The 20,347-nt window shown below is 39.2% G+C and overlaps 1 protein-coding gene across 2 annotated transcripts; it reads left to right on the top strand.

Annotated features, from left to right (window-relative positions):
• The first annotated feature begins 674 nt into the window (after positions 1-674).
• Positions 675-19,184, top strand: si:ch211-284k5.2 (uncharacterized). 2 transcript variants are annotated; one of them, XM_056451346.1, is made up of 5 exons: positions 675-835; positions 1,628-1,708; positions 17,111-17,229; positions 18,131-18,314; positions 19,006-19,184. In XM_056451346.1, exons 1-5 carry the CDS (start codon positions 743-745, stop codon positions 19,105-19,107), a joined length of 579 nt encoding a protein of 192 aa, XP_056307321.1. In that variant the 5' UTR covers positions 675-742; the 3' UTR covers positions 19,108-19,184. The 2 variants fall into 2 exon arrangements, with proteins under 2 accessions (XP_056307321.1, XP_056307320.1); XM_056451345.1 differs by having other exon boundaries at positions 19,003-19,184.
• Positions 19,185-20,347: the final 1,163 nt, after the last annotated feature.

Raw genomic sequence — 20,347 nt, 5'->3', positions numbered from 1 at the left:
CGCATTTAGTTTCATCACCAGTCCATCCAAAATCAATCAAATACAATTCACACATACACATTTTCACATTCAATTACATTCTCTGTGACTTAAAGAAAATCCCTGCATTTCAGAACAGCGGAAAACCCAAATTCTGAAGTTTATGAAGTTGGTGGAGCCCAATGAGGCTTGATTTGGTTTGTATATGTACGTTTATTAGTTAAAAAAGTATATTTGATGTTTAATGAAGTTGTGATATGAATAAAAGAAATTTAATATGCTTTTAAGATATTTTAGATTAGTTCGTCCACATCTGAAGAGCCCTATCTTGTGTATCTTAACTAATGACGTTTTCCGGTTTGCGGTAAAGCCCGCGAAAAGTGGCGCGCTTACCTCATACGCTAATTTACTCTATTTATTTCCCGAAATAGTAATACCAAATACAACACTGCATTTTAAAAGTTTACAATAAGATATTTTTATTAGCTATATATTTATTTATAAAACGGCTCCAGTAAAATAAGTTCCAGAAATACCAAAATGTTTATTTTAAAGGTGCATCTTTTGACGTGCTGCTCTGTAAACAACATACGTGTACATTACATGTTGTTTATGTTGCCGAGCGTGGTTACTAAGGATGATGCACAGCTCTTTTAATATTTAATACTGACCAATCAGCGTGAAGGAGCGGAACTGGAGGCTGAATAAACAGAAACGGGCAGCAGAAGCATCTGTTTATTTGATTACTATTAGTTTATTTGAGATGCACAAGTCTTACCTGCCGCTCAAACCCGCGACCAACAGATTCCTGCAGCAGAAATGGGACCAAACACGCTACCAGGAGCACAGAAACAAGGTCAGAGGCAGGTTATTATTCAATTAATACTGTTTAATAATCGCGAGAAAATAAATTTCAGGAAGTTTTTTTCTCTAGTTTTAATATATTAAGTTGAATAAAAATGAGAAATGCGACTAAAAATGATAATAAGCTTACATTTTTTAGGTTAAATTATTTATAAATTGTCAAAAATCTTTATTTTTTAAAGTTGATAACTTATTAGCACCCGTTGTGAAATTAATCATTGATTAAATATTTCCCAAACTATTTTTTCAACACACTTTTAAACACAATTGTTTAATAACTAATTTATAATAGCTAATTTCGTTTGTCTTTGTCATAACAGTACATACAGTAGCTAATATTTTAGGTAATTTGCATGATGGCTTAAAATACAATTTAAATGCATAACTAGGTAATTAAGGCAAGTTTTTGAATAACAGTGGTTTGTTCTGTAGTTATGTAATCGGAAAAATGTCATTTATTAAGGGGGTGAATATTTTTGACCACAACAATTTTACATTAAAAATAATAATAATGTTATATGTTTATAGACCAGCCAAACTAAAGACTTTCTCCAGGAACAAAAATATAATACTGTGAACAATGTTAAACAGCACTTGGAAAATACTTGAATTAAAACGAATATTTCACAGGAGGGCAATAATTTGGTCTTCAACCCTAATTTATTTGTTGTGTTATGGAAAATTTGAGGTATCGGGATGAGTAATGACTGCGAAAGCAATGGATGAATGCAGTAATTAATAACAGAGTTGAAGTGATGTAGCTTTCTGTGTTTGTTTTTCTAAGGTGAAAGAAGCCTCGTCTGTTGTGGACACTAAAGGCATCCAAACACCTGCTCATATTCAGCACAAATTGAAGAAAGCGCAGGTGAACATTCATTCATACATTCAGTCAATCATTCATTCATTCATTCATTCAGTAATTTAGTCACTTATTTATTCAGTCACTCACTCATTCAGTAAGTCATTCATTCACACATCCAGTAAGTCATTAATTAATTAATTCAGCCACTCACTCATTCATTCAGTTATACATTCAGTCACTCACCCATTTGGTCATTCAGCTACGCACTCATTCATTCAGTTAAACATCCAGTCACTCAGTCAATCATTAATTCAGTCACTCACTCATTCATTCGGTCAGTCATTCATTCATTCAGTTATACATTCAGCTATTCCAGGTGCTCATTCATTCATTCAGTCACTCACTCATTCAGTCAGTCAGTCATTCATTTGCACATCCAGTAAGTCATTAGTTAATTAATTCAGCCACTCACTCATTCAATCAGTTATACATTTAATCACTCACCCATTCATCTACTCACTCATTCATTCAGTTATACATTCAGTCAGTCCAAGTGATCATTCATTCATACATTCAGTCAGTTATTCATTAATTAATTCAATAAGTCTTTTATTTATTTATTCATCCAGTCATTCATTCAGTCACTCATTCATTGTCTATTATTCAATCATTTATTCATTCAGTCACCCACTCACTTGTTCAGTCAGTTGTTTATTCACCCACTCATTCATTCAGTCACTCATTCAGTCAGTCAATTATACATTATTTAGTCACTTATTCATTCATTCACTCGTACATTCAGTTACTCACTTATTCAGTCAGTCATTAAGTCACTTATTCATTCATTGATTCAGTCATACATTGTCACTCAGTCATTCATTCATACATTCAGTAAGTCAATCATTCATTCAGCCACTCACTCATTCATTCATTCAGTCATGCATTTATTCATTCAGCCACTCACTCATTCATTCATTCAGTCAGTCCCGGTGCTCGTTCATTCATACAATCAGTCAGTTATTCCTTCAGCCACTCACTCATTCATTCATTCAGTCAGTCCCGGTGCTCGTTCATTCATACAATCAGTCAGTTATTCCTTCAGCCACTCACTCATTCATTCATTCAGTCACTCACTCATTCATTCATTCAGTTATACATTCAGTCACTCACTCACTTATTCAGTCATTCAGTCAGTTATTCATTCAGCCACTCACTCATTCATTCATTCAGTCACTCACTCATTTATTCAGTAATTCATTCATTCAGTTATACATTCAGTCACTCACTCACTTATTCAGTCATTCATTCAGTCAGTTATTCATTCAGCCATTCACTCATTCATTCATTCAGTCACTCACTCATTTATTCAGTCATTCATTCATTCAGTTATTCATTCAGTCAGTCATTTATTCAGTCACTTACACATTCATTCATTCATTCATACTGAAACGAGAAATTACACATTAATTTACTGGCAAAATAAGTTCCGGTGTTAGTTTATGGATGAATTTAGAATCAATAACTGCACTCTAAAATTAGATTTGGATTTACATTAATTGTTTTATTTATAACCAAAAACAGTTTCACCCAGAAACATTTGGAAAATATCATAATTAAAAATAATTGCAAATAACGATTAATTCTAAAGCACTCAAAAAATATTAGTAATTAAGTTGTTGAACGATGATGTTTACTTCAATGTTGTTTGCATTTCTTTGTAAATATTTGCAAAATCAAGCAAATTTCCCAATGACATTTTCTTTTTATTAAATTTAATTCTCTTTCATTTTCAAGTCACGTGTTTGCCTTTGCAATTATAGAACCTTTGTATTATTATTACTGAATGAACTGACAAAAAATTATTAAGGTCTTAACTATGAGTTAGTCTTAAAGAGCCCATATTATGGGTTTTTGAAAATGCCCTTCCATGTAGTGTGTAACATAGCTCTAAGTGAAGTGAAATATCCAGCTAAGGCTTAAATCTGTAGGTGTACAGTGTTTAAAACTATTGATTCATCTATAAAAGAGTCGACTCATAGTGCTTCAAACGAGTCGTCTTGATAACGAGTCATTAGGTGTTTCGCGATGACGCAGCTACGAAACACAAGTAGTTGGGCCCGCAAACCCGGGAGATTTGAAACCTGCGGCCCCGCCCACTAACAGAAAAAAAGTCACACACACAAACACACACACACACAGACACCGGTCGAATGAAGTCACGCTGTGCAGATGGATATTATGGACAGTCTAATCAAAGATGAAACATCAGCAATATAGCCCAGCCTTGAGCAGTTCTGAGTGCTTATGAAAACTATATGCTTTCAAAGAAGACTTCATCAGTTTGTTAGAGGAAGGATCAGTGAAGACTGTCAGAACATGGATCAGTGCATCATGGATCAGTTTCTACCCCCATTTCACCAGTGTAAGTACGTGCGATTAAAACTGTTGCCTCGTTTACTCTATCTTGCACATGATGTATTTAGTTGTGTTTTGTTACTTGTAACCGCGTGTGCTGTATCAGGTTAACTCTTTATATTCTCATATCGCGTGTAAAGCCACGTTGAAAACGCGACGCGCGCCGCTTTGATTACGGACCGTCAGCTGTTTACACACATGCAACGGACAAGTTTCAAAATATTTCAGCTCAATATTATTGTCTCCTCGTGTGTGTAGCGCACGGGTATTCGCGGATATAACTGAGCGCCGCTCCTCTATGGACGCGCCGGCCCTGTGTGTGTGTGTGCTGTGTCTCCTCGTGTGTGTAACGCACGGGTATTCGCGGATATAACTGAGCGCCGCTCCTCTATGGACGCGCCGGCCCTGTGTGTGTGTGTGCTGTGTCTCCTCGTGTGTGTAACGCACGGGTATTCGCGGATATAACTGAGCGCCGCTCCTCTATGGACGCGCCGGCCCTGTGTGTGTGTGTGTCTGTGTCTCCTCGTGTGTGTAACGCACGGGTATTCGCGGATATAACTGAGCGCCGCGCCGCGCCCTCTCTATTCAGCCGCTCCTTTATGGACGCGCCGGCCCTCTGTGTGCGTGTGTAAGGCACGGGTATGGCGAGTGGATAGTGCCACTTCTCAGCCTCACATGGAGAAGGAGAAGGAGCAGTCGACCCTAACGTCGCCGCCTCAACGTGTCGAATTTTGAATAGGAGTGAATGGGAGGGCAGACGTCAAGGTAGCGGCGACGACACGGCGACGTCATATAAAAACCATTTTAGGCGGCGACGTAGCGGCGACGCACATAAGAAAATTGCAGAAAAAATTGACGTGTATGATACGTCTTAACTAAGTACGCCGCCTCACATGACGTCTCCTAAGCATGACGTCTCCTAAGCACGCCGCCTCACACGACTTCTCCTAAGCACGACGTCTCCTAAGTACACCGCCTCACGCGACGTCTCCTAAGCACGCCGCCTCACATCGCGTGTCCAAATAAAGCTTTACTTTACCAAATAAAGCATTACTTAATGCCTGAAAACAATATCTATGTTCATATCATAGTTTATTAATCCAAAAAGTTGTGATTGATTATAAAAAACAGCCAACTTCTCTTTAATGGCTGGTTTGTAAACAATGCAATACATCATTTAGTGTTAAAAAATTAAATCATTAACAAAGTATGAAATTATTAAGCATATTATACATGTGTTTTTACGTTATAGGGTATTTGTAGTTTAAACTGCTTATAATGTATATTCATGTAAAGTTAATGCTTAAATGATACTCTATTTGCTGATGCTTAATAGCTAATTAGTGTGTAGTTATTATTATAAAGTGTTACCAAATTAGTAGCCTATTAAATTGCAGGAATATTTTATAACACATGATAATGAAGAAACATAACATAATAGGGCCAGTTAAGCCAGGCTTATGGTTTAGCTGCATTGGATATATGTGAAGGTCAATTTCATGTTCTTAACCACCTGAGATCGCTGTATACATAAATTATACACGAGCAAATTATGTCTTGAAATGGCTTATTATGTGTCAACAAATGAGTGTCTACACTCATTAAAGGATCATTTTCTAGTCTACTTTAAGGCTTTGTTATGCAGCTTTCAAGGCAAGACAAGTTTATTTTAATAATACAACTTTAAAAATAGTCATTTAAAGTGCTTTACATAAACAAGAGTAGCCTAAAAGAAGCAAGTAAAAAACATAAAAACGACAAAAATATATAAATTATTAAAAAAAGATTAAATTGTGTTCCATTTGAATGTATCACTTTCAGAATGATACAGAAATCTGCATTTTGACCATGAGATTTCAAAGTAAAAAAGGCAAAATAATTTTTTTGGGTGTTGTAATATTACAATGCATTGTTGTTAATTGGTGTATATCAAGATGTAGGCTAATTTCAATATAAACAGTAATCAACAATTTATTACTTCATGTGGGCAGCTTCAACTAATATGTTATTCTATTGTTTAGTCTTATAATTTATGGTTTAAATATAAAATGCAATATACAATTTGTAGAATATTTTAAAATATATTTAAAATGACAGGTAAAATAATAATATCATGTGTATTATTATTTGAATTATTGTTTTTGTTGTAATTATTATGCAGTTGTAATTATTATGCAGTATGACTAATTTCTACACTTTTGTATTATCAAAACTCGCATCAAGTCAAGTATTAGACAAGTGATGTTGTCCTCCCTAGCTTAGTGTATTCAAATGAAAAAGAGGAGGACCTCCAGGAGTACAATGTATGTGTCTAAAAACACATCTGTAAGAAATTGTATGTTTATACAATCTCACTTGGGTATGCCTGATATAGCATAGACTTAAAACTTTGTTCTGCTGCTTTTGGCTTCCGCATCACAACTTCATCCATTGGTTCAGGACGAATTACTTGGATGACATTTTTGTTACAGACACAGGTAAGTTTTTATATTCAGCCAATAAGTCATTAATACACAAATTAAATAAATACTTTTAGCTAATGCCAAGACTGTCGTCTAAAAAATAAAAAATAAACAATTTCCATGAAGAAGATACATTTTGATGAAATATTCAAACTTTATTACAGTGACACCTACACTACAGTAAACTCATATCTTTTTATTCTTTTCAAATCATGTGTAGTGAAATGATTATATAAAATATGCACTAAGAATCTTGCTTTGATTAGACATCTTAACATTGTACTTGGTCTGTGCCATGTGTGATGGCACTGGTGCATAATGGTGGCCCCGTCTTTACTCATGGTGCTTTAGTTCAATTCCGTTGTGAAAAAGTATTGTTGATGGTTCATGATTAAGCTTGCTTTCATATACAATATACTTAATGCAAGTAATCTAAATGCTTTATAGGAATACATTTGATTTTTTCGAGTTATTTTACCTCTTATGTTTGGTTTATTTGTTTACAGGGTCAGTGTACATTAATAAACATTACTGTAAAATGTGGCAGAATTAGCCAAGAATATGTGACATATTTTTGTATTGCTTCAGAATCCCAACTTGTACAGTAAAGATTTGAATGAGTGTCTGGGTGAATTTAACTAATATGGTTACAGTTCTGACAGACTCTACAGGGATTCAGATACACCGGAATCACAGATCAAATTAAAACCTCATGTACAACAGTAATTTTACAGCACATCCTACTTTCGGACATCACGTTAAAAAAGACTGTTTACCGGTAGTCTTCTTCCCCGGGCTGTCGCCAGGAAGATGTAGACACTAGTCGCAGACAGATTTATGCGGCCAAATGAAACTTTTTACAAAGCATAGCTATACGACCACAGAAAATGCATAGATAGTACAACAATTTCTTAGAAAATGTGTATTCGTTAAATCCAGAGTAGATTCAGTTGTCTAAAATCATATGAAATTTGACTAAAACTAGACAAAAGTAGCCTAAAACGATTCACATGACTAAATATGTCAGAAGTAATGTTTTGTCTTCTATAAGGCTAAACTAAATCAAAATATAAAATAACATAGTCAAAATATAACACATCCTGTGCTGAAAACGCACATTGATTAGTTAACAAGTATAATACAGTATTATTTATCATTAATGCATTATAATATTATGAACTAGAGCTGCAGCCAGGGGCGTCGCTAGACCCAATTCACTGGGGCACGTGCCCCAGTAAAAATCTCCAGTGCCCCAGTAAATGCATTGAGATACAGTATGATTTACTTCATATGCAAGTGTATTTATTAAGAGTGGTAATTCCGAAATAAAGACGTTATTCTCTAAGTGCAACCGAACCAACGCTGGTGAAAGCAATGTGTTTAATCAAAAAGCAAACTGACGCATCTCGCGCCTCTTGCAGGCGCTGCTCTGAGAGTCCCGGTGTCACGGATTGGTCAGGCTCTCACGATCCCCACTCACGAAGATCACCATCACCTGACTTCTAATGAGCACACAGCTGCATCACATTCACGAGCACCAGATAAAAGCACAGCACTCCAGTCGCTCATTGTCCGGGCTCGTCTCGACGAAAGCGGACAACTGAGCGACCACTCAGCGTAGTCATCCTCAGCTAAAACAAACGCTTTACTTACCTGTTCTCTTTGTATTCCTCCTAGTCTTCCTGGTCCACCCGAATCGTCCTGTCTTCCAGTCCTTCCAAGTCTGTGTCATCCTCTGTCAGCTGTATCTGGTGTTTGCTGTCCATCCTCGTGTATTCCTGTTACCCAGCCACGGAGGAAAAGACCCCAACATCATTCCTGATCCTCCTGGCTATCCTTCATGTGCTCCTTGTTGTCATTTAATAAACACCCTAACGTTTCCTTACCTCTGTCTCCTGTCCGCTTCATAACAGAAGCCCGGACCAATAACGACGACAACATGAGCACCCCCGATCACTTTCAAGAGCTGGTGGACCAGTTGAAGCGGATTCTACAGCCACCAGCTCCACTTTCCAACGCACCACCAGCACCGAGCACTTCCGCCTCCACAGTTTCTTCTTCGGCCCTTCCTTCCAGTCCCATGGCCCGACCAGCGCCCTACTCAGGCGGAGCGGGGGAGTGCAATGGTTTTCTGTTACAATGTTCCCTCATATTCGAAATGCAACCTTCTCTATATCCCACAGATAAGTCAAAGATCGCCTACATCGTATCACTACTCTCTGGGCCTGCACTTAAATGGGCTGAGACGATCTGGAACCAAGCCGGGCCGGTCATGAATTCCATCACTACCTTCACGGAGTATTTCAAAGAGGTGTTTGGACGTTCTGATGGGGAAGTAGCCGCTGGAGAGCAGCTGTATCATCTAAAGCAAGGTACTCTATCTACACAGGAATATGCTCTCCGGTTTCGCACTCTAGCAGCTGCAAGTGGATGGAATGAGAGATCGTTGTTGACCACGTACCGGCTCGGCTTGGAACCCACTCTCCGAATCCAGCTGGCCACATTAGATGATACTATGGGTCTGGAGAGATTCATCCAACATTCTCTCCGATGTTCCGATCGTCTCCGTTCCTATCAACAGGACACCATCACCCCCTCGTCTGCACTCCTCCAATCGCCTGAGTCAACAGCCTCTCCAGAACCAGAACCCATGATAATAGAGTCTGGAAGACTGACATCAGCGGAACGACAGAGGAGGCTGACCCGGGGTCTGTGTCTATACTGCGGTGTCAGTGGACACACCCGTATGGAGTGTCCCCTTCGTCCCATTCGGACTTCAGTGAGTGTATTCAGTACGAATATTGAACAATGTAAACCACTTACTACCACCGTACAAATAACTACTGCCTCTATTTCTCTCCTTGTCACAGCCCTCATCGACTCCGGGTCAGCAGGGAACTTCATCTCCCAATCCCTCTGTCGTCAACTCCACCTACGTACTGAGGCGTCCTCGCATATATACCAGATACAACCGATAACCCAGTGCACTCGATCTTCGACCCGTATCCATCGACAATGCGAAGACATCCTTCTTCAAGTGGGGTTGTTACATCAAGAGAGGATTCAATTTCTGGTTCTGGAGGGTGCAAATATGGACATCATTCTAGGGCGCCCGTGGCTGGTGAAGCACGATCCCATCATCTCTTGGGGCACAGGAGAGATAAAGAAATGGGGATCTGGATGTACACCTACCTGTTTTCCAAATCTCCCTCTTCAAGGTCGGAACCCCATTTCTTTGTTTACAACATCGGTCGAGAGTCCTCCTGAGAAGCAGTCTATCCACATTCCTAAGGAGTACAGCTCCTTTCATGATGTCTTCTGCCCCAAGAGAGCTTCCCAGCTACCGCCGCATCGGCCATGGGACTGCGCGATCGACCTAGTTCCAGATGCCCAGTTGCCAAGAGGTAGGATCTACCCGCTCTCGCTTCCAGAGAATCAGGCAATGGAAGATTACATAAGGGAGGCTCTGAGTCAGGGGTACATACGTCACTCAAAATCACCAGCCGCCTCAAGCTTCTTCTTTGTGGCCAAGAAGGACGGAGGGCTGCGTCCATGCATCGACTACAGGGTCCTAAATAACGGTACAGTAAAATACCGATATCCCCTTCCTCTGGTACCAGCCGCTTTGGAACAGCTCCGAGAAGCTAAAGTCTTCACTAAATTGGACCTCCGCAGCGCGTATAATCTGATAAGAATACGTGAGGGGGACCAATGGAAGACAGCATTCGTGACCCCTACTGGCCACTATGAATATGAGGTCATGCCTTACGGTCTGGTCAACGCCCCCTCCGTATTCCAAAACTTCATTCATGAAGTCCTCCGGGAGTTTCTTCACCACTTTGTAATAGTGTACATAGATGACATCCTCATTTACTCCCGGAGTGAGGCCGAACATCGCCAACACGTTGCGGAGGTCCTACACACATTGAGAGAACATCACCTCTACCTCAAAGCGGAGAAATGCTCATTCCACCAGAAGTCGATTCATTTCTTGGGATACATCATTGACCAAACCGGTATACGTATGGATGGGAAGAAAATTGAGGCTGTTCTATCCTGGTCAGAACCCACTTCCATTAAGGAGCTCCAGAGGTTTCTTGGGTTTGCTAACTTTTATAGACGGTTTATCAAGGACTACAGCAGGATTACATCACCTCTCACTAATCTCCTCAAGGGTAAACCCAAAGGACTGGAGTGGACCAAAGAAGCAGCCGCAGCCTTCCGCCTTCTTAAGAAGGAGTTCACAAGGGCCCCACTCCTGACTCATCCTGACCCAAATCTTCCTTTCGTGGTGGAAGTGGACGCATCCACCACCGGCGTCGGGGCAGTATTATCCCAACATCATGATACACCGCCCCGACTGCATCCCTGTGCCTATTTCTCTCGGAAGTTGAGCCCGGCGGAGCAGAATTACAGCATAGGAGACAGGGAGCTTCTAGCAATCAAGCTAGCCTTGGAGGAGTGGCGTCACTGGTTGGAGGGAGCCAAACATCCGTTCCAGGTGATCACAGATCACAAAAACCTCCAATATATCAAAGAGGCCAAGAGACTATGTCCACGTCAAGCCAGATGGTCACTTTTCTTCTCACGTTTTGATTTCTCCATTTCCTATCGTCCAGGACCCAAGAATCTAAGAGCAGACGCTCTCTCTCGTTTACACGAGCATCACGATCATGAAGAACTCCCAACGAAGATTCTTCCCGAACACATCTCCATTTGTCCGATCACCTGGAACGCTCCTCCAGTCGTTGCCACTCCGGAAGCCCCTGCTCCGCCGGGATGCCCTCCTCATCGGCAGTTCATACCACCTGAACACCGGGTAGATCTGATCCACTCCTTACATACCTCGCTAGGCACTGGACATCCAGGGATCAACAATACTCTCTCGCTAGTATCCCAACGATTCTGGTGGCCAAACATGGCAAGGGATGTGAGGCAATATGTTCAGGGCTGTAAGGACTGTGCCCAATCCAAGAGCCCACGTCATCTACCCGCTGGAAAGCTCCATCCCTTGCCGATTCCGAACCGTCCCTGGTCACACCTAGGAGTGGACTTTATCACTGACCTCCCCTCGTCAGAAGGTAATACCTGTATTCTAGTCATCGTAGATAGATTCTCAAAGTTTGTCAAACTAATCCCTCTGAAAGGTCTTCCCACAGCCTTTGAAACAGCCGACAATATCTTTAATCAAGTCTTCAGGTCATTTGGTATTCCAGAAGATATTGTGTCGGACAGAGGTCCACAGTTCATCTCACGTCTATGGAAAGCCTTCTTCAAGCTCCTAGGTGTGGCCGTCAGCCTCTCTTCTGGATATCATCCCCAAACCAACGGGCAGACAGAGAGGAAGATTCAGGAGGTGGGACGGTTCCTGAGGACCTTCTGCAGTGGTCACCAGAGCTCCTGGAGCCAGTATTTGGGCTGGGCAGAATATGCCCAAAATTCACTGCGGCAACCCTCCACCGGACTCACGCCATTCCAGTGCGTCCTGGGCTTCCAACCACCGCTCTTTCCCTGGGATGGCGAACCATCTGATGTCCCCGCAGTGGATCACTGGTTCCGGGGAGAGCGAGAGAGTCTGGGACGAGGCTCATCAACATCTGCAGAGGGCAGTCCGTCGAAGCAAGGTAACCGCCGATAGAAGAAGGTCTGAAGAACCCAGATACACACCCGGACAAAAGGTGTGGCTATCCACCCGGGACATACGCATGCGACTGCCCTCTCGCAAGTTAAGTCCCCGATTTGTTGGTCCCTTCACCATCGTGGAACAGGTTAACCCCGTCACCTACAAACTACAATTACCCTCTCACTACCGTATTCACCCTACATTCCACGTATCACTCCTGAAACCCTATCACGATCCTGTTCTTCCCTCCACAGAGCCTGACCACGAAGAGGAACCCCCTCCTCCACTGCTCCTAGAAGAAGGAGCCGTCTACGCAGTGAAGGAGATCTTGCGTTCCCGACGTCGTGGTGGCCAGTTGGAGTACCTGGTGGACTGGGAAGGGTACGGCCCCGAAGAAAGGACATGGGTTCCCAGAGCTGATATTCTCGATCCTAGTCTCATGGTGGAGTTTCATGAGAGCCACCCTGAGTTCCCAGCGCCTAGAGGCAGAGGGAGACCACCACGGCGTCGGAGGTGTCGGCCCTCAGGAGCGGGCCCTGGGGAGGGGGGTACTGTCACGGATTGGTCAGGCTCTCACGATCCCCACTCACGAAGATCACCATCACCTGACTTCTAATGAGCACACAGCTGCATCACATTCACGAGCACCAGATAAAAGCACAGCACTCCAGTCGCTCATTGTCCGGGCTCGTCTCGACGAAAGCGGACAACTGAGCGACCACTCAGCGTAGTCATCCTCAGCTAAAACAAACGCTTTACTTACCTGTTCTCTTTGTATTCCTCCTAGTCTTCCTGGTCCACCCGAATCGTCCTGTCTTCCAGTCCTTCCAAGTCTGTGTCATCCTCTGTCAGCTGTATCTGGTGTTTGCTGTCCATCCTCGTGTATTCCTGTTACCCAGCCACGGAGGAAAAGACCCCAACATCATTCCTGATCCTCCTGGCTATCCTTCATGTGCTCCTTGTTGTCATTTAATAAACACCCTAACGTTTCCTTACCTCTGTCTCCTGTCCGCTTCATAACACCCGGTAGTAAACATGCGCGCCAAAAAAGACGGCTACCTGCTTGTTACGCGCCGCTCATGCATTGTAAAACCAGCATAACAGCTTTTTTTGTGTTGCAAGTGGACAAAACTAAAGTTTAAACAATATGATGGTGATCTTACTAAGCATGCCTCCTGATAGATTTTTTTGTATGAAGCAAAAAGGAGGGATGACGAGTCAGGGAGGTAAAGACTTTATAAACCTAATTATCTGCCATGTGTCAAGTCTACAACAGATAATATAACATCCTATAACATATATATATATATATATATATATATATATATATATATATATATATATATATATATATATATATATATATATATATATATATATATATTGTATTTTATAGAATTGTCTATAGAATTTCATTAAAATGAAATTAATATTTATGCAAAAGTAATTTCTTAAATGATCTTAGCATCACTCCAGTTGTCTTAACATTGTTTTCCAGTTACATTTAAGATTATTTAGAAGAATAATAATATGTATATAAGAATAATAATATGTATATAAAAATAATGTATAATAATAAGAATACTTTTATTTATAATTTATAATTATTTTAAAGATTATGACTTGAGAATATGATTTTACCTCAGCGCTGCACTTTTCTCCTTCGCCCTCGCGCTGAGCAGGTGACTGAGTGTTGTGAAGTAGTTAAACTCTCCTCAGTTTAATGTACAGTGTCAAACTTTCACAGGAATATCAGTATATTAATATAGGCTTTGCTAAAAGGCTGGTCAAATGTCTTTTTTTACAGAAGCTAACAGACGCGCATGCTGCGACCGGTGATGAGTCAACAATCGCATATTTTGACTTATTTAAAGTAGGCTATAGGCTATAGCATACAGTAATTTTGTGTAAAGACATTTATAAAAATATGTAGCTAATATATCACTGGGGTTTGTGTAGCAGCGATTACGGGAGCATTAATTAAATCCTTTTTTCCCGTGGAGAGAAACAAACACTGCACAGTGTAGCGGATGGGGACGCACAAAAATATATATTAATTATATATATTTTCGTCGGAAGAAAAATATTCTTTGAACGAATTTTGTTTTTTACAATTTGTATCTTAGTTTTTGTGGGTCAGTTATTTACAAAATAAACAAGAATAACTAATAAACTGAAGTGAAGCGATGTGCCTCAGGGTCCGCTATTTGCCGCGGCCAAAACACAAACTGGTCTGTTAAATACAATCGTAATATAAATAAAATAAAAGTAAAATATTCAGTTTCGAATATTGAATCTTTGTTAACTGCATGATCAAAAATAAAAGAGCAGCCTTTATTATCACTCTTTATGACAAACATCCATTGATGAATAAGTTTCGCTTTAGTTTAATCAAAGCGTTTGAACTATTTGATATTTTAGTCAAAGTGGTCTGCATAACCAATGATTGAACTTATCCACCTGCGACCCACCCATAATTAAACATCATATAGGCGAGCTGGCTTTGTGATTACCTGAACCGTGTATTAACGGCTGCACCAGCATAACCCGAGATCTGCGTATTGATAGCAGCACCAGCAGATATAAGAGAGTTTGTTTCATAACAGCATTTTATGCTTCTTCAATATCCAATATTAAGAGAGTGACTCCATAAGGTACATAACCTGAACACACTTGATTATTACTTTAATGTGTAAAGTCATGGATGCATCTCACAGCATAACTTATCCTTTAAATGTCCATGCTTAATATGTCATTGATGAGGTCTATCTATTGAAAGGGTTACAATATAGGCTATATATGCGCTACATAGCAGGGACGTTATATATATTGGCTACATTTTTTATACACTTCTTTACACAAAATTATTATATGCTATAGCCTATATCCTACTTTAAATAAGTCAAAATATATGCGATTGTTGACTCATCACCGTGGTCGCAGCTTGTGCGTCTGTTAGCTTCTGTAAAAAAAGACATTTGACCAGCCTTTTAGCAAAGCCTATATTAATATACTGATATTCCTGTGCGATTATATATATATATATATATATATATATTTATTTATATATATATATATATATATATATATATATATATATATATATATATATATATATTTATATATATATATATATATATATATATATATATATTTTTTTTTTTTTTTTTTTTTTTTGAGGGGGTGGGGGCGGGGGCACGTGCCCCAGTAGAGCTTTATGTCTAGCAACGCCCCTGGCTGCAGCTCAGAAACAGTTATATTTACCATAATTTAAGATTTTTCATTCATTTAAAGTTTTTATGTATAGTGCTTTTCACAATAATTTACGTCACATAAACATATAGCCTAGTGCTTCTAAAAATGCTGCCTGTGTATGATACAACCATGTGTGTGTGTATATATAGCCTGTGTGTGTATCTTGTCCACAAAGTCCGTTTTTTACGCATCACCTCTCAGGTCCTCGTAGGGTTGGCATTATCCCGGCTTGGATCAAGTGGCACTTCGCGATCTCTACAGCCCTTCGGATGGGTATCTCATGGAGGAATAGCTGTTAATTTTTTTGTTTGAACAGGAGATATGTCAATGTGACATGTATCCCTTATACAATTAACTCATGTGATGCATTATTTGCTTTACTGATAAATAAGTCCTTATAATCTAGTGTCCAACGTGAATCTTTTCATGTGGAAATGTGAATTGATTTACAAAAAATAATCAGAGCATTTCTCAGCAACAAATTTGAGCATTTTATGGTTTTGGGTTTATTTTTTTAGTTAGTCTGTGGACGAAACGTGCCATATAACAGCTTTTACACAATACATTATACAGTTGGCCTATATATTTTTTTAAATATGCAAAAGGCTATACCCCCTATTGAACTTCTTTTAAGGGCCAAGTATTTTCGCACATTTCACGGTCAGAATGACTCAAGAAATCAACATAAACATAACATAAAGGAATTATACATCTCAGAACAATATAATGATAACTTGTTCGAGCTAAACTTAAAACCACGTTTATAGTGATGGTGAATTATATGAAATAATAAATATAAATTGGTAGTAAAACAACAACCTAAGGTTACTTTATTATTTGGCGTCACATGACACTTATGTCGGGAAATGCTTATTACACGTTTGTTGAGGAGACGTCAGTGTCAGACGTGTTTGAGGCGGTGTGCTTATCACACGTTTGATGGGGCGACGTCAGTCTCAGATGTGTATGAGGCGACGTGCTTATCACACGACTGCTGAGGCGACGTAACCCTCTCAGACGTAAAAGTACACGACTGTCTCCTTCGTTCGGTTATCCGTGGCACTATCCACTCGCCATAGCACGGGTTTTCGCGGATATAACTGAGCGCCGCGCCCTCTCTATTCAGCCGGTCCTCTATAGACGCGCAGGCCCTGTGTGTGTGTGTGTGTGTGTGAAAAGAGCAAGAAGACTGTGACCTCCTCGCCAGTTCTTGGACTTTTTGCTCAATAAAATAGTTAGTCGTCAGTATTTTCTAGTCCATCGTCTGTGTTTACATTCACCCACTGGCAGCCAAAATCCACTATGAAGCGTGTATGCACTGTGACTACTTTTATTATGTAGATTAGCAGCTGGGCATTTCACTCTGTCTCGCGCTGAAGCCTTGTCCGTGTCAACCAATCGCAGCAGGCTGTCATCGGTCCAATCAGCGAAGATTAGCTTCGCGCTGAGGAGGGGTTTGGGAACAAATGAATCGCTGGACGATTCATATGAGAGTCGTTGGGATAATTAGGTAAAAATAAATGCAGATTATAAGACCATCAAAGTGTTTTTTGACCTTGCATGCATATTAGACTATTGTTGGAGACCCTTACAACCTAAATATGACCCTATTTCATGTATAATATGGGCTCTTTAAAGAATCAAGCATTCAACAGACGTGTGGCATACCTAATGTAACTCTATGGTAAAGTGTGCTGTTGTTGTTTTCAGATGCAGGAGGAGAGACTGTCCATCATCGAGAGAGACAATCGTCTGCTTTCCTCCAGACTGAACATCATCAGTCGCTCTAAAGGCATCGTGGACCACTGGAATCCTTACACACAATGCAGGTGTGTGTGTGTGTTTATATTGATTAGAGTGGATGTGACCCGGTTGGCGGCTGTTTATCTGAGAAGGGTTTCGGGTTTTCTGATCTCCGGCAGCGTCTCATATCATTTGGAACTGACAGGCTGAATCTTTAATGCTCTGCTGTTGACAAAGACGTTATGAATTATTGAGAGACACATAACCTGTTCTCCATCACACCTGGGGATCCGGAGACTACAGCTTTACCTGGAGCTCAAATATATTGCCAGAAACATTCGTTTTTTGTAGGTTTATACATTCATTCATTTTCCTTCGGCTTAGTCCCTTTATTCATCAGGGGTCACCACAGCGGAATGAACCGTCAACTATTCCAGCATATGTTTTACGCAGCAGATGCCCTTCCAGCTGCAACCCAGTACAGGGAAACACCCACACACACTCATTCACACACACACTCTTACATTACAGCCAATTTAGTTAATCAATTCCCCTATAGCGCATGTGTTTGGACTGTGGGGGAAACCGGAGAACCCGGATGAAACCCACACCAACATGGGGAGAACATGCAAACTCCACACAGAAATAACAACTGGCCCAGCTGGGACTCAAACTAGCGACCTTCTTGCTGTGAGGCCTGTCTTGGCGTGGGTTTCCTCCGGGTGCTCCGCTTTCCCCCACAGTCCAAACACAAGTGCTATATGGGAATTGATTAACTAAATTGGCTGTAGTGTATGAGTGTGTGTGTGTGTGTGAACGAGTGTATATGGGTGTTTCCCAGTACTGGGTTGTGGCTGGAAGGGCATCCACTGCATAAAACATACGCTAGATTAGTTGGTGGTTCATTCCGCTGTGGCGACCCCTGATAAATAAGGCACTAAGCTGAAGGAAAATGAATGAATGAATAACGATTTCACCATTTTCCAGTCTGAACGCAGAGAAACGGAGGGAGAATCTTCTTCGGGTGACGAATGAAAACCTGGCGATTTATCAGCGAATCACGACGCAGAAATCCGACTACAGGAGGGAACGCTGGGAAGACGACTGGGAGAAAGTGGAGCGCAGGAGAGACGATATCGCCCGATTCCCACGAGGACTGACCAACAAACAGGTCTGAACACAATTCACAAACAATTAAAAGAGTTTCTGTCATCCTTTACTGACCTGTTCTGACCCTTTTCACAAGACTGTTATGACGTGTTAAATGGTAATCAGCATCTTAAATAGCTGAAGGTTTTAAAGGGCACCTATTATGCAAGAAATCTCTTTTATAAGGGGTTTAAACACAGTTGTGTGTCAGCAGTGTGTGAATATCTCCAGCCTCTAATGTTAAACATGAATTAATTGTATTTGTTCTAATCAAAACAGTCTGCAGAAACACTTTGATTGACATTCTCCCTTTGTATGATGTCATCAGAAGGGGAAAGCCCCGCCCACTAGTGACCATCTCTCCCTCATTAGCATAAACAGCAGCCCTGAGTGAGAAGCAGCCGTCTGTCCATTAGCCATTAGAGTGTTTGAGCTGCTGAAGGTAATGTCAGCATAGACTAAGAGGATTCTAGATGAAGCAGCGACAGGAGCGACATAGACTGACAGAAGCATGAAGCACACACTTTACCTTTTTTTTTTTTTTAACAGATAATATTAGTCTCGTTATCAATCTGTTGCATTAACAGATATTTTACTGTGTACTTTTGTTTAATGGCAGCTTTAAATCTTGTGAGAAGAGATTCAGCATTATTCCTATTATACCAATAGAAATGTTACAGAATATCTAAATAAAAATGTCTCTTTCCCAGCAGAAAGCAGAGAAGACGGTGCAGTTTAATGGAAATTCATGTGAACGGAGAGAGAGTTCGTCCAGCGGTGTTGAAGATGAGTCTACAAGCACAACTGAAGATTAATCAACATCAACCAATGACTGCAAGCGAGCACTAATTAGCATCAGAATATTCAAATAAACTCACCAGCTGCTGCGTAAATGAAGACGATGTTCAGTTTCTGTGTCCAAAATCTCTCGTCCGTGATGTTTAGAGCAAAAAACATTTGATTAAATTATTAAAAGTCTCTACACTGTAAAACAGTCAAGACAACAAATATTTTTATGTTGCTTTAACTTATAATGCATTGACCCTTGTGCATTGTTCAAATTGACTCCTCTTTGGTTATGTTGGGGGCTGTTTTTACCCCATTGACTTGCATTATAAACACATTTTTGATTGCAAAGCCTTGACAGCATATAATCATGCAATCTTGATTGTTGGTGGTTTTCCCTGTTTGGAATAATCTCAAATAAAACGAACGTAAAATAAAAAAATTATTATTATTATTTAATAATAATAAATAATAAAATAAATAAATAAAATATTACATGCATCTTCTAATAAAATTATCACAAATAAAATTAACGTAAAATAAATAAATTATTATTATTATTTAATAATAATAAATAATAAAATAAATAAATAAAATATTACATGCATCTTCTAATAAAATAATCACAAATAAAATTAACGTAAAATAAATAAATTATTATTATTATTTAATAATAATAAATAATAAAATAAATAAATAAAATATTACATGCATCTTTTAATAAAATAATCACAAATGAAACTAATGTAAAATAAATAAATTATTAATATTTAATAATAATAAATAATAAAAAATATATATATATTACATGCATCTTCTAATAAAATAATCACAAATGAAACTAATGTAAAATAAATAAATTATTATTAATATTTAATAATAATAAATAATAAAACAAATAAATAAAATATTACATGCATCTTCTAATAAAATAATCACAAATAAAATTAACGTAAAATAAATAAATAATTATTATTATTTGATAATAATAAATAATAAAAAATAAATAAAATATTACATGCATCTTCTAATAAAATAATCACAAATGAAACTAATGTAAAATATAAAAAATAATATTACATAAAATATTACATGCATCCTCTGATGAAATAATCAACAATAAAACAAACGTAAAATATAAAAATAAATAAAATATTGCATGCATCTTCTGATAAAATATAAATAAAAGATATGCAATATATACAAAATAAATACATTATTACATAGATCTGATAAAATAATAACAAATAAAACAAACGTAAAATATTA

This window comes from Danio aesculapii, chromosome 25 (assembly GCF_903798145.1).
Source record: "Danio aesculapii chromosome 25, fDanAes4.1, whole genome shotgun sequence".
Lineage (NCBI taxonomy): Eukaryota > Metazoa > Chordata > Actinopteri > Cypriniformes > Danionidae > Danio > Danio aesculapii.
This window is presented reverse-complemented; position numbering and strand designations above follow the sequence as displayed.